The sequence below is a fragment of the Festucalex cinctus genome, chromosome 4 (genome assembly GCF_051991245.1).
Source record: "Festucalex cinctus isolate MCC-2025b chromosome 4, RoL_Fcin_1.0, whole genome shotgun sequence".
Classification (NCBI taxonomy): domain Eukaryota; kingdom Metazoa; phylum Chordata; class Actinopteri; order Syngnathiformes; family Syngnathidae; genus Festucalex; species Festucalex cinctus.
In genome coordinates, this window is record NC_135414.1 from 1067501 (window position 1) to 1083745 (window position 16245).

A 16245-nucleotide genomic window follows, 5' to 3' on the forward strand; every position below is an offset into this window, starting at 1 on the left:
TGCAATGGAAATTAAGTTTACACAACTTGCCTTAAATACACGTATAAATTATATGCTTAATGATGTTTGCAGGAGGAAACTAGTAGATTTTTTAATTAAAGAAATTATAACTGTAATTCAACAAAAGGTACCTCTGTCAAATCTAATATAGGGGTTTAAGGAACTGAGCGATAAAAAGCAGCACATAGCAGACACTTGTTCATTTTTTAATTTAATTCAAACTTTTTTTTAAAACATGTTAAATATAGTGACCGCCCCGCCACAAATCAATATTAAAGTATTCAGATCAGTGCATTAACCAGGGCCAAGCTAACGAAAGGGTAATGATTATTTAGCTTAACTGTCCCTTACCTCGATAAGTTGTTTCAAATTTGACGGGAAATTCTTGCAGGCGGCTAGCTCATGGACTTTAGGATTACACAGGACACAATGCATTCACCATGAATCGTTATTCGAGCCGACCAAGGTGAACATTGCCAGCAGGTAAAGCCATGGCCACCGGGTAGCAAGCCGACTCACTAGCTGCTTCTGAGTCGAGTCCATAATGTTGAATATTTCAAGCTTGTTTCAACTTGGACACACTCCATTAAGTCATCTCATTGGTTGAGATGGAGCTTATCACAAGCGGGGATGTCGGAGACGATGTGTAACGCTTCATATTGTTGGCCGTAATGGCCCAACCAGGGACATAGAAGCGCAAAAGCTGCCGCCACTTTTTAATCGTTGTCATGCACGTAAAACAAAAGTAAAGAATAATGACCCCCTGTTTTGAAAATCAGGGTTCGACACTAACTTTTCCACTACTTGCACTGGTTTGAGTAACATTTTTCGTTGCTCGCACAGCACAGGATTTGGTCGCACCATTTTTTATGGAGGTGGAGCATGACCTTAGGCATACGCAACTCGATATATATGCAAAATATTTCATTGGAACACGAGGTTTGCCTGCAACGGCAGTGGCTATCAAAACAAGTCAATAAATTCGAAAACAGTCTTCCCTCGCTATAACGCGGTTCACTTTCCGCGGTCTCGCTGTATCGCAGATTTTTTTTTAAGTGCAATTTTGCATTTTTTTTTTACAGTAATATACCCATTTTATAAAATTAATGAAGGTTTGAACATTGTCAATGTTTGAACAAGAGAGAAATGGGAGAACATGTAAATGCCTCAATGAGAAAAGTGTATAAATTGTGTGGTCGGGGATTTTGAGCCTTAAAATATTTATAAGAGTTGTAAAACATAAAGCTAACTACTTCGCGGATTTCATTTATTGTGGGTATTTTTTGGAACCTAACCCCAGCGGAAAACGAGGGAACACTGTAACTTAGCTCATGTCAACATTATTCTGTTTAGCTCAGTAAAAGTCAGTTTTTTGTTTTTTTTCTTCACCTGCTCCTCGGCCGATCATCCCCTGACCTTTTCATCTGTATGCTGTCCTCGCTCCGAAGCTTCTAGATTTCACCAGCTAGACAGCGAGTTAACGACGTTCCAAATAACCAGACTTCGTTTTCCTTTTGTGCTGTTAATTTGAACAATGGCCTCTGACCATTAGCCTCTTTAGGTCGTCATAAAACTAGAAAATAAAATAACAATGTAATATTAGCTATACACGACACACTTTCATGATAGTAGCTAGTTACATTGCACATTCAACAGTCTCTAATTGTCCTAATTAACTAAAATAAATCTACAGTGTTTTTATATTGACATCGCATGTACTTACGGATAATTCTCATCCAAAGCAATAACAAAAATAAGATCCAACAGTCTGCGTAACAATGAACGTGTCGGCGTTCCATGCTGCCACATTGGAGTGGTGTGGTCTTTTTTTTTTTTTTTACTCCACAAAAACATTAAACCTAGCAACCACAGGAGGGCGCTTAACTCATTTGCTCCCAATAACGTGTAAATACGTTTTGTTTTGTTTTTTTAATGTTTTAAGTGTCCCAAAGACGTATTTATACGTTTTTTTGTTTGTTTGTTTGTTTGTTTTTTTATGCTATACAGAAGGCTTTGATGCAGCCTCTCAACTGCAAAGACTGGTTGCAGAAATGGTAATTATTACACAAACGGCCATCAGGTGGCAGCAGAGCAAAGGAGATCAACCAGGGCCATGTAGAAAAAAAGCTAAATTACTTACAATTTTAAATAGATTTGTGAAAATGATGAAACTTAGCTCTCAACTAATGCTAATTTCTGCAAAACGGAAACAGATAGAAAGATACTTTTTTTCCTGATGAAAGAAGAGACTTTAATCTTTCTTTTGATGGGTTCCATGCTTTTATAGCAATAGAACACAATATTCTGTGGGCCTTGCAAAATCAGTCAAAATCCAAGAAAACAGCCATGAGCGAACGAGATTCCTTTTTCTGTGAAAATGGCTGGAAATGAGTTAAAGACTGCACAAATTCAAACTAAACATTCTGAAGGGCATATTTACGAGGGGTGTTAAAAAAAATCGATTCGGCAATGTATCGCGGTACTACAGCACGCAATTCTCGAATCGATTCAATAGACAGCCGAATCGGGTTTTTTTAACATCCATTTTTGATGGAAAAATATTCAACAAAACATCTAACTTTCACACCTTAAAGGTACACTCAGTATTATACAGTGGCATCTAGTGGTGAAACAATAAATCATTCGAAAAAAAAAAAATTGTTTGTGTTAGTAGTATGTAAAAAGATATGTTGTATCGCATAAACGTACTTTTTTTAAATATAACGGTTAGTCTAGAAATCGCAAATTATCTTACATGTCCGGGCCGCGGCTTCTAGTGTCCGCCATGTTTCGCCGCCATCTTTCTGCTACGGGTGCCGTCAAAGACAAATTTCAGCGCTCCATTTCTTAACGCGTTTTTGGAACGCACTTCCGGTTTGTATGGCGACCGCATGTCCACGAAGAAGAAGAGTTTCCGGTCCCCGAAGAGAGCATTATCAAGCATCACACTTACTTTGGGAATTTATTTTATTTCAGCGCGACAAAACAAGAGTTTATATTGTAGCCGCATTTGCCAGATGGAGAGAAATGAGGAACAGACTAGGTTTGGGACGTGCCGGTGCCTTCGACTGCTTTCTACTTGACCGGTAAGTAAGAGTACATTTGTGTTTACGTTTTGAGAGCGAGAGAAAAAGTATACACCACCTAATTAATACGATGTTCGTACCTTTGTTTTACGATCACTGTAGCTGTTGATTAGCAACTCCGCACCACTCGAACGATTTCGTTATGTAGCTACTTGCTTTGAAAAAAAAAAAAAGATTCCCGCTGGCACGTTATATTTAGAGTAAATGCGCAAGTTATTGTGTAATGTAATGTAACTGTGATTTCGGAGGTATATTTGCCCATAACTTCAATGGAGAATCTAAAGCATACTGTATTAGTGGAGGAGTTGAAAATTATTTTCGTTGTGGTTGGTGAAAATAGTGTTATCGAAATTAATTTTCGGCAGGGAATAACTTTCTGGACTTAAATGCTGGCTGTACCGTAAGCACTGCTAGAGTCTGAACTCTCTCACTCAAGTGTGTACTGGTCCATTGTGTAATTGGGTGCACAAGAATTTACAGGCTGCCACGTTTTCCACGGAAATTCGACAAGCAAGCAGCCTTTGCATATTCTATGCAGTATGCAGTCAAGTTACTTTTATCTAGCTAATACAATGTTTTGGGCCCAAAAACTAAAAGATCTTACCTCTATTTTGGGGGCTTTGTTGGAAAGTTGGTGACATATAGTAGTATCATCAATTATTCTATTTTATTTTATAATTTTGTTTTTGTTTGTGTCACACTAGATCAACAGCCAAACTTGAGGGGTTCCAGGACCATATTCTGATGTATACAAGCATTCATGCACCGTTTAAATACATCACCGACCTGCAAGAAAAAAAAATATCAAGGGGAGAGTCAGCAGCCAAATTGGAATGCCCCGAATGAGGACACTTGAATGGAGGACCCCAGAAGGCTTCGGTGTTGTACCACCAGTATCTCCACCTACCATATCTGAGCTGCAACAAACTGAAGTCAGCCGACGTCTTGGTATGTCATTTACATATGGACGGCATTGCACACTACATTAACTTTTTGTGTGAAGCAATACGGAATGGTCACATGTACAAGCACCACTTGTTTTACACAGGACCTGCTGACCAGGTGTCTGAAGCCATGGAGTGACTCCTCCCTCACTTTCCTCAGCAAGCCTTTGAAGAATATGATATCATCGTTGGTGGGAACATGCCCTCACTCCATAACATGTACCTTTGCAGTCAAGGAGCATGTCAAACTTAATAAAACCAGCAAACATTGAAGTGACTTCATTTTTACTGCAGTCTGTTCACACAATCAATGGACAAGCCTTCCTTAATTTTGCCCCAATAACATCATAGAGTAGGCGAAAAGTAGTGTTACAGATCATACTGTGTTCGGGAGAGTTTGAGGAATGTTGCAATGTTAATGGGGGGCAATTTCAGCACACACACACACACACAAAAAAAAACCCATCATGGTATTGAGTTAATCAGATATTTTAGCTGTGTACAACACATACCTGCTCTGTAACACTACTTTTGGCCCAAACCTGTATGTCTATTTTCCATATTTTGAAATGCACAGCGTATTGGTAAAATTCTGGAACAACTGCAATTCATGTAGCTCATTATATTCTAACAGCATTTTTTTTTTTTTTTTAGTTAATATGTTCATTTCATGTACTTTTATTTTACTTTATTTTATTCATTCATTTTCATGTACTGTACCTTACATTCATTGGCCAATGAAGAATTCATTGTCATTGCAAGCATTTATAATAATTCTCCAGGCTTTTGATGTTTTACATTTCTGGTCATGTAAAATAGTGTTAGGTTAGGTGTCGAATGAACACTGCATGTTGACGCCAAAGGAAATAGTATTTTTTTTAGTTATTCAAAATGTACAAATTAACACACAACAACAATATACAAGTTATACAAACTACAACAACAAGTGTCAGACATGTACTAATTATATGCCAGGTAAAAAAACTTTGTATTGTCCTCAAGGATCTGGGAAAGTGTCACTTATTTGCTACAAGTCCACCAAGGTGCTGCAGTCTGGGATCCAGGTACAGGAAATCATGGTGGTGCTGATGTGGGATCCAGGTACAGGAAATCATGGTGGTGCTGATGTGTCAGCAATGTGTCAAAAAGTATTTCTTGGTGTCAGTCTATCAGCTGGACTTGGATATCTTCATGTTCCTCCATGGTCATTTCCTGTACGAGTCTCTGCAAGAAGGTAACAATTGTATGTCAGATGAGGTACCAAACAATGAACTGAAAGTCACTGAGCCAATGAAGTACATTATTACATGAGCAAAACTATTTGTGAAAGCCATGTAAATTCCTGCACATCGAAGTACAAGGAAGCTGTTGTATCTTCAATCAAAACTAATTACGTTGCTTAGTGATATTTATTAGGTAAAATTGTTCAACATGGTGACAAATCGATATCTGAGTAAAGGGTTTCAAATGTTTTTGTAAGCAGCACTTTTCTGAGTGGTTAGTAGCAACAAGACACGGGGGGGTTTACGAGTCTGAGTTGCAGATGTGTAGTTCAGTTAACACCATTATTTTTGTACGATATACTAAACATATCAGCAAAAGATGTAATCTAAATACCACATATTCCAAGCAAAGGTATGTTTTGAGCCATTCACATGCATGCTCGAATGGAATTATTTTTCCATGATGACATAATTGTACGTTACGAGACACCGCGTTCTCTTCCTCGTCGTCTCTCTCGCCCCCTCCTCGCCCCCTTTGAGATGGTCCACATGTCTATAAAACATAACATAACTGTGTGTTCTCTGTTGCATGGTTTAGTTGCACTGACAAATATGAACATAGATGGCCATTATCATTAGCTGACGTACAGTATTTCCAAACAATGCCGACAAAAATATAATTAAATGACTAAATCACAATTATTAGGGATCTGTACAGTATGTCTAACAAATGCAATTCACTTACGTCATCACTCGAGGGAATACCAGAAGTTGTTTGCGTTCTCTTCCGGTGAAATTGGTGGTAGGCTGTTGAAGTAGGGTCTCTCTGGGACGCCGTAGTTCGTGTGCTTAAAATCATTGCATTATCTTGTTTGACCGATAGATGGCGGTCGTGAGCTACACACTGGGGCTTTAAGCATGGAAGAATGTTATATTAATGGAACATTAAGCCTTAATATTTTATTTCAATGCTGTTCTAACATGAAAAAGTTACAACCTGTTTGTGGCTCACAGTTATAAAACTGAAGTTTCAGATCAATAAATAATACAACTTCATACAAATCTTACAGTGTACATGTACAAGTTTACTGAATGGTATTTTCTAAATTTGAGTAAAAAAAAATCTGAACAATCGACTTGTAAATTCATATCGGGATTAATCGGTATCGAAACGAATCGTGACCTATGAATCGTGATACGGATCGAATCGTCAGGTACGAGACAATTCACACCCCTAATGTTTACAATTTAATATGGACCACCATGGATTAAATATTGCGATTCACGACCGGCTTGCGAGTCGCGAAGCTATTTGTGAATGGAGAGGTCTGCCACCGCGGGACAAAAAAAAAAATGCTGCTTTGGTGTAGAACCGGTCCGGTGGAAAAGCGCCATATTATATATGTTTGTATGCCAATTGTAGTCTGCGCGGTGCGCGTGTACACGTATGCTGTGCCGATCAGGAAGTAGCCAGCCAATCACATTGTAGCGGGTCATGTTTCACTCAATTACTATTGAATTGTGAGTCGGCGCACGTCGGCACGCTCACGTTGCTGCGGGAGAGCCAGGGTAGGACATGGCGACTTTCGAATGTACGTTTTAAACATTGTGCAGAGGGAACATTCATGCCCTCGCGCTGTGCGAGTGCTATTTTTCTTCACCAGCACGGACTTGAAAGTTGCCCGCATTTGCGAGTGAAATGCTCTCACTGTCGAGCCCTGAAAATGTATCGAGTAGAAAGTACAGATACTGTTTTTAAAATGCCACGGATAAAACTAAAAAGTATTCTAAAAAATAAATACTCCGTGAATTACAAAGTACTGGGAAAAAACTACTCAAGTACAGTAACCACATCTATTTGGTGAAGGCAACTTTGGATGAGTCACTAATGACTGTTTCTCAACCCTTGTTTGATAGTGAGCCCTCAAGAGATGCAGAAAGGCATCCTTTGTTGGTAGTAATGAATCCACATTGGCTTTCACTTTCTGAAGCAGAGCACAGCGAACTTCATCGATTGAGTCACTGGTCGATTTGGGGTCATACAGTTTATATACAAACCGTTCTGCTCAACAGAGGTTAGCTGGACTTGGTACTTTCCTTCTCACCAAAGTTGTGGAGAAGATGAGGGCGCTGATGGAACACTTTCCATGCAGATTGGCTAGTTGTATCATATCCAGTGATGGAATGAAATGCCAAAAAACCATTGTGATCTCATTAGGTAGTTTCATGAACTTTGATGTAGCATGTTTTTTTTGACTGAACCTGCATTCATCAAAACTTATGTGCTCAGTTTGTGTGCGCAAACAAGAAGTAACACCAGACCATGTGTCTCTGCACTGAATTACGAGCCTCTGAAATCCTTGCATCAACTACATGTAGCAATATACGTGTATGTGCTTCTTCGTGCGTAACCTGAAGTTGGGAAACATCGATTCCTGCTGATTTTTTTTCAGGGGTTTCAAATCCCTCACTTAATACTATTTCCTGACCATCATAAAGTAGCACATTCCGTTCAAGCTCATTTGATAGGAATTGGGTCAGATTGACCTTGTTTTCATCCATTTTAATAAAGTTATTCCAGTTAGCAGGTATCTTTTTTTTTTACAATGTTTGTTAGAAAGGTTCCAACAGTTGTCATTATTATATTGTCTAGTTCCATGTTAAGAGTAGAGTAACGTCATTATATTTACCTCTCGTGACGCACACATTGCATTCTGGGTCACGTCCATTACTTGTTGCATAGCGGTTATTATGCAGTTAGATGCCACAGTGACACTAAATAGCGTTTAGTTACTTTATATTGTGTTTATTTGTCGCACTGGTTTGCCATTGTGTGCCTTAAGCTTTGACGTCGATTTGATTGACAGCTCGTTGTGCAAAGTCCGCTCCGTAACAAATTAAGTGTCTCAAACACCGTTTAACTACACGAACGTGTTCTCTTCCGTATGTTAGGCATTAGTAGAGAAGTGCACTAAAGTATAGTGTGCTTATTTGCTCGTTTTGTCTCTTTTCACGTCATGTCTGCCGTCAGTTGGGACATTATCCTCTCAATGGATGCCACTAATATGTAACATCTACGGCCGTAGTCGGCTGCAATTAATGTTCAGTGATGTAATTTCGTTACGTTCATCATACTTTGAATAATGAGCTCATGTTTGGTGTGTTGTATAACTTTCTCGTGTGTTAGTAACTATTCATGTGGACAGCTAAGATAGTGCTTGTTAATGTGAATTAACAATGTTGCAGCCCAGTTATTATTTAGACAAGTAAATCTGTGCCATTAAGTGATACAGTACAGTACAGTAGTGAGAGAAAAGTGTGCCCATATACACACACGTGTCTATAAGTGTAAAACACATTAAACAGCAGAAACTGGCAGCGGTCCACCGCAACAATGTCTGTTTAACCAAGTTATTCTTACTATTATTATAACCAAGTTATTTTACTCTACCTTTTTCTGCGTTGATTGGGACATCCTAAGTGGCAGTAAACTACATGATGAAGTGTGTTGTATCCTGAAGCTGTCTTTTGACAGTTCTCTTGTAGAGAGGAGTAGCATGATATTGCTGTTCTAGATTTAAGATCCTAAGCTTATCAATACTGTCTATATGGTAACAATAACAATAATCATAATAAGGTCTACAAGAACTGTATGGTGTTCAGGGATGAATAGTTTTTCTCATGGAATTATTATTATTATTATTTTTGCTGTAGTAATAAGTAATGCCACAGCTGATGCACATTTTGAATGACAGGGTTCCTCCTATTACTTCAAAATATAAAAATATAACATTTATAGAATAAAACTACAAGTATCCCAAATGCTATAAAAGGTAATGTCACGTTGGCCCCCACATTTAACTCCCCCCGCCACCAACGTCTTATTGCAGATGGAAGGATGTAAAATGAAAAGTGCAGTGTGAGAATCCATTGTAAAGAACGGTTAGGGTTTGCATTATTCAAAAATTTGGTGCCAACATTTTAACTTTTACTGCAAATGAATATCGGCTTCAAATATCGGTTATCTGCCTCCTTGACTACCGATAATCGGTATCGGTATCGGCCCTGAAAAAAGCATATCGGTCTATCTCAAGATGGACAGTGACTTTAAACTGGACCGGCAAATTGCCGCTGTTGTCAAATCCAGCTTTTTTCCTATTAGCCAGCTGGCTAAAGTAAAAAATCTCCTATCTCAGCAGCACTTAGAAATGGTAATCCATGCCTTTGTTACATCTTGGCTGGATTAGCGTAATGCACTTTATTTTGGAATCAGCCAGTTCTCCCTGCAGCGTCTCCAGCTTGTCCAAAATGCTGCTACTCGTCTCCTTACTGGTGCCGGTAAGAGAGAACACATAACTCCTATCCTGGCCTTTCTTCACTGGCTGCCCATGAAATTTCGAATCCACTTGAAGATTCTTCAATTTGTTTTTAAATCTCTCAATGCCCCACCTTATCTCGTTGAGCTCTTGCACCCCTACACACCTGCCTGGTCCCTCAGTTCAGCAGACCAGACTCAATTGGAGGTATCGAGGACTAAGCAGAGGCTTCGAGGAGATCAAGCCTTTGCTGTTGCTGGTCCCTCCCTTTGGAACGACCTTCCACTTAATATTACGCAATCCCCCTCGTTATCCTCTTTTAAAACACGTCTTAAAACATCTGTATTCTTTCGCTTTTGGCGCAACATGAGACTTGTTTTTAGTGTTTTGTGGTGTGTATGAGTTTGATGTTTAGTCTACTTATTTATGTATTTATTTATCTCTCCATTCACTCGCCTACTTCTTATTTATTTAATGATGTAAAATGTATTTACTTGTTAAAAAAAAAAAAGGGGGGGGGGGGGGGTGCCCGTCCGTGAGCCGGCACCTTACCGTGGTGGAGGGGTTTGCGTGTCCCAATGATCCTAGGAGCTATGTTGTCTGGGGCTTTATGCCCCTGGCAGGGTCACCCATGGCAAACAGGTCCTAGGTGAGGGGCCAGACTCAGCACCGCTCAGAAGACTCCTTATGATGCATAAAAACTTTGGAGGCACGTTTCCCTTGCCCAGTCGTGGGTCACCGGGGCCCCCCTCTGGAGCCAGGCCTGGAGGCGGGGGCTCGCTGGCGAGCGCCTGCTGGCCGGGCCTGCACCCATGGGGCCCGGCCGGGCACAGCCCGAAGAGGCAACGTGGGTCCCCCTTCCCACGGGCTCACCACCGGTGGGAGGGGCCAAAGGGGTCGGGTGCAGAGTAGGCTGGGTGGCAGCCAAGGGAGGAGACCTTGGCGCACCGACCCCCGGCTACAGAAGCTGGTTCTCGGGACATGGAATGTCATCTCTCTGGCAGGGAAGGAGCCCGAGCTGGTGTGTGAGGCAGAGAAGTTCCGACTAGATATAGTCGGACTCTACTCCACACAGGGGGGCTCTGGTACCAGTCCTCTCGAGAGGGGTTGGACTCTCTTCCACTCTGGAGTTGTACACGGTGAGAGGCGCAGAGCAGGTGTGGGCATACTTATTGCCCCCCGGCTCGGCGCCTGTACGTTGGGGTTTACCCCGGTAGACGAGCGGGTAACCTCCCTCCGCCTTCCTGGCTGTTGTTTGTGCATATGCACCAAACAGCAGTTCAGAATACCCACCCTTTTTGGAGTCCTTGGAGGGTGTGCTGGAGAGCGCTCCCCCTGGGGACTCCCTCGTCTTGCTGGGGGACTTCAACGCTCACGTGGGCAATGACAGTGAGACCTGGAGGGGTGTGATTGGGAGGAACGCCCTCCCCGATCGGAACCCGAGCGGTGTTGTTATTGGACTTCTGTGCTCGTCACGGATTAAAAAAAAACTTCAAGGACGCATCTGTTGAGGAAGGACGCATCTGTACTTGCTCCTGCACTCGCTCGTGAATCTAACTACTTGTTAATTTTTGGGATTTTTAACTACATTGTTGCAGAATGCCTGGCGGAAAAAGAGCTGACGAGAATGAGGAGATAAAATCTTCTCTTACAAAACTCAGTTTAATGGTTGCCGAATTACTTGAAATGAAGAAGAGCATTGAGCCACTTCTTCAGGAAATACAGCAATTGAAGACAGAGACAGGAAAAAGATCGACGCATTGTTGCCTTGGAACAAAAAGTGGATGATTTGGAACAAAATCTTCGTATCAACGATGTGATAGTCACAGGTATCGAGATCAAGCCGCGCCGTGGCACTTCGAGAGCTGCGGCTAGCACGAGCACGGAAGATTCTGACCAATCTTCAGGGAACGAGACTGTGGAACAGCAAGTGACACTTCAACTCAGAGATTTGGGATTAACTGTTGATCCTGTGCACATTCAGATGTGCTTTTCGCTTCCAACTGGAGGGACACGACCACCGGCAGTTCTGATCAGGTTTGTTGACAGAAAGAAAAAGATTGCTCTTCTGAGAGACCATCACAAGCTTCGTTGGAAACATGTCTACATCAACGAAAACCTCACCAAACGAAATGCTGACATCGCCAAAAAGGCACGACAAATGAGAAAGAATGGACTTATCGAAAGCACATGGACAAAAGACTGCCGAATTTTTATTCAAACTAAAGATAACTCTGGTCAACTAAAAACACGAATTGTGAAAGGAGCTGAGGAATTGGCAGCACTTGAGAGACAACAGTAATTCACAATATCACAACAACAACAACATCACTAATTACCCAAAGCTGGAGTTGTATATGATTACTTGCTGACTTTGCCAAGGCTAACTCTTGTTTATACACCTGCATTGATAACATGTATTGCTGTTCCCGTTTGAATCTAAATATTGTCTGGCTCGAATTCCGTTTGGACATTTGTTGTAACAGTCAAGGCTACATGATAAGGCTGTATTGTGGCTACGATGAAACTGCTGTCAATACGCAAAATGGGGTTGGTGGTCTGGTTCCTGGAATACGGCTGGTGTGGACCGCTCTGCTGGGTGAGCTAGGCTGGGCAGCGCACAGGAGTCATCAGATCTACAACATGCTAGCAACCAGTTGTGCTACCTGACCAGAATGGAGTGCTGAAATTGCTTGAATCGCAATGGGCAGAATGCAAGCCGATCTACTCTTCTGGAAAGCACAACATGTGTGAAAGATAACATGTATTGCTGTTCCCGTTTGAATCTAAATATTGTCTGGCTCGAATTCCGTTTGGACATTTGTTGTAACAGTCAAGGCTACATGATAAGGCTGTATTGTGGCTACGATGAAACTGCTGTCAATACGCAAAATGGGGTTGGTGGTCTGGTTCCTGGAATACGGCTGGTGTGGACCGCTCTGCTGGGTGAGCTAGGCTGGGCAGCGCACAGGAGTCATCAGATCTACAACATGCTAGCAACCAGTTGTGCTACCTGACCAGAATGGAGTGCTGAAATTGCTTGAATCGCAATGGGCAGAATGCAAGCCGATCTACTCTTCTGGAAAGCACAACATGTGTGAAAGCTGATCCGAGGTCAGCGAACCCCCCGCCCGACCACGGGGGACGGCGTCAAGAAAATTGACTAATTAGCATGCAGTAACACCAAGTGTTGATGCTTAGTGCCCACTAGAAATAAATCTTAAGGAGTTAGTGAGTATAGTGTCGTATAGTGTGGTGTGCTCAAGCTTTCCATTTTCTTGACCGCTTACTCCTCACAAGGGTCGCGGGCGGTGCTGGCGCCTATCTCAGCTGGCTCTGGGCAGTAGGCGAGGGACACCCTGGACCGGTTGCCAACCAATCGCTATTTTTGCCATGAGCTGCTAAAATAAGTGCTGTTAACTTTCTAGATTGTAGTTCTTACCCCACATTATAGCCAAGGGACAGCTTCAGGGCCGGGAGCAGGTCAAACGAGTCTTCCTCGAAATGTGCGCTGTACAACACTGACGTTGGAGTCGGGTGTCCATTTATCACTAGTCTGTTGTACCTGCTTTGTCCATTTTTCACCAAGAACTGCATCTTGAAGGAACCGAATAAGGTTCACGCCATCCTCCCTTCGATTACAACAAAATCCGGCCACGCAACAAGACGCATTGTAGAAATTCAGTTGATGATAAAACACACAGCAGTCAAAAGCTTGCAGCGGCAAAGCAAAGACGCTGACTTCCGTTCTTCCACTGATGTCATATCCGATTCTGCCGCTGGAGAGCGCCAAATGGCCAGATTTTGCGCGGGTAATTTAAAAATAAGGAAATACTATTTTAATATGTTTTGACTCGACGAGCCGGCCATTTTGTCGTGTATATTATATCGTTCCAAACAACATGTTAAAAAATGTCCTGAGCTGTCCCATACACTTTAAAGGGCCATGTATTGCTTGATGCTTGTCATGAAAAATTTGATGTTCACAAAATTATTTTGTCATTATTGTTGACAAAAACATTCGCTGATGAGTGACTGATGATTGTGATTGTATGATACCTTTTTTTCTTCCAATCAGGTGATAAGGATTTCCTACTGAATTTGATTGACTCTCCGGGGCACGTTGACTTCTCCTCTGAGGTTTCCACTGCTGTCCGGCTGTGTGATGGTGCCATTGTTGTTGTTGATGCTGTGGAGGGAGTCTGCCCGCAGGTATGTTTTGTGGTGTACCGAAGACGGTACTTTTTGTGGCGTGGACCAATTTGGGTCGGTACTTCAGAGTACCGATCCACGTAAAATCAAACGGTGCCATGTTTCGGTTCTGAAGCATTACGTTATTGAAAAGCAACTGCACAAGAAACAGAGTTAACGTAAATTATTAATTTATATATTTAATGTAGTTCGTTGCAAAGAACTTTGATTCACATGTTGTTTTGAAATATTAACTTACGTTGAATAAATAATACTGAAGTAATTGTAAAATGTTAAACCTCTTTATTGTTACTATTTCTCTGGCTCATCCATCCATCCATTTTCTTGACCGCTTATTCCTCACAAGGGTCGCGGGGGGGGGGGGGGGGGGGGGGGGGGGTTGCTGGTGCCTATCTCAGCTGGCTCTGGGCAGTAGGCGGGGGACACCCTGGACTGGTTGCCAACCAATCGCAGGGCACACAGAGATGAACACCATCCAAACTCATACGCACACCTAGGGACAATTCGGAGCGCCCAATTAACCTGCCATGCATGTCTTTGGAATGTGGGAGGAGACCAGAGTACCCGTATATATTGGAAGGTAATTGTTAAATTGATTTTCAGCAAGATTTTACTATTTCAGGACAAACCTTGTGAAACAAAATAGTAAAAGAATCAACACGAATCCTCAACAAAGCTTATTGAGCTTCAGTCTTCATACTATCTGTCTTGCTGCACAAAGCTGTTGCAAGGGCAGAATATTGTAATGCCCCTTTGTGTGATGAATGATGCACACAGCCACAAATGCAATCTGATCGCTTTTTAATCCAAAATGACAGTGGTAACAAACACAATCAGCACGAGTTACTGTTAGCCGCAACTCACGCTCACACACTCCCCAGACAGACTCCCAAACCGAGCCCCAACTTCCTCAACTCCCCCTTCTGGTCTCTCTCACGTCACATCCTATTTAGCTGGCCCCACCCTCAAATACGCACAACAATGAACAGACATTACAAGACATTACAATATTAACCTTAACCACAAAGCACTGATCAGACAAATGTGTAGTTAAACAGTCAAAATTATGAGTCCATTTTAATTTTTTTTAATTGTGCAAAAGGGAAATAACAATTATACTAAATACAGAAATTGCGGACAAAATGGCACAATTAAGCATACTAAAAACACAATGCAAGCTGGAAAAGCTCAACAAATGCTTCGGATGGAATGAATTCATATTGAAGTCACAACAGCAACTCAACACGAATGCAGATGAATTCCATGCAAAACAGAAAACAGATAACAACTAGAGCTGCGAGCAGCTATAAAGGGCCCTCGCAGCCCGGGCCACGTTGGGGTACTTGCACGTTGGGGTACTTGCATGTTGGGGTACTCGCACATTGGGGTACTGGCACATTTGGAGCAAAATTTCTTTTAACATGGCATGATAAACCTTTAAATGTAGATTTTTTTTTTTTGCCAGGTGTGATGTGTGTGTCAAGCTCAATGGGTTTTGGTGATTGTTAAGATCTGCAAAAATCAGCGTCCTTTTTTATTTTTAGGGAATGAGTTGACCTGATGGGTATTTTTTGCAAAAGTATATATACCCATCATCGCTCGTACTCATTGCACGATGTTGCTTTTATTGTCCATAGAGGCTATCAAAAATAAATAAAACAAAATAAAAAAGTACATATGTTTGGATCGGTCTGATACCAGTGAACATCTTGAGTAGTGGAAAGTAAAAGAATATTCATAAATGACTTAGTTATAACAATTACAATGAGTTCACAAATTTTCTACAAAATACCGTGGTTTTTTGTGTGTTTTTTTTTTATGCCTCAAGGACTAATTGGCGCTGTATTTATAACTGAATTTTGTCATAGAGATACCTTCTCGCCTTGACTATAAATATACATGTCAAGTTTGGGATTTTTTGAAACATGTACCGGGGAGTTATTAATCGTATCCTTCATTCACGATACTGCTTTTAACGTCCATAGAGGCTATCAAAAATAAATAAAACTGAATAAAACATACGTATGTTTGGATAGGTCTGATGCCAGTGAACATTTTGAGTGGGGGAAAGTAAAAGAATATTCATAAATGACTTAGTTATCACACTGGGAATGAGTTTACAATTTTTGTAAAAATACCGTAAGTGGGGTATTTTTTTTTTCTCCCTCAAGGGCTAGGTGGCGCTGCATATATAACTGAATGTTGTCATAGAGATACCTTCAAGCCTTGACTATAAATATACATGTCAAGTTTGGGATATTTTGAAGCATGTACCGGGGAGTTATCAAGCATATCCTTTTTCATTGCGAAATGTGTTTACAATTTTTGTAAAAATATCGTAAGTGGGGTATTTTTTTTTCATGCCTCAAGGGGTAGGTGGCGCTGCATATATAACTGAATGTTGTCATATAGATAGCTTCAGTCCTTGACTATAAACATACATGTCAAGTTTGGGATTTTTTGG

At 41.3% G+C, this 16245-nt stretch overlaps 1 protein-coding gene and 1 long non-coding RNA gene across 4 annotated transcripts in view; both read left to right on the forward strand.

Annotated features, from left to right (window-relative positions):
* efl1 (elongation factor like GTPase 1) overlaps window positions 1-16245 on the forward strand; it is a 371901-nt gene that overhangs the window by 31458 nt on the left and 324198 nt on the right. For all 3 annotated transcript variants that reach the window (XM_077518226.1, XM_077518227.1, XM_077518225.1), the window contains exon 5: window positions 13648-13781. In XM_077518226.1, the coding sequence (XP_077374352.1) occupies window positions 13648-13781 (134 nt within the window). The remainder of the gene's footprint in view (window positions 1-13647; window positions 13782-16245) is intronic.
* Window positions 2539-4240, forward strand: LOC144016998 (uncharacterized). The gene is made up of 3 exons (XR_013283050.1): window positions 2539-3086; window positions 3791-4034; window positions 4135-4240. It is a non-coding gene; the product is annotated as an uncharacterized LOC144016998 (long non-coding RNA).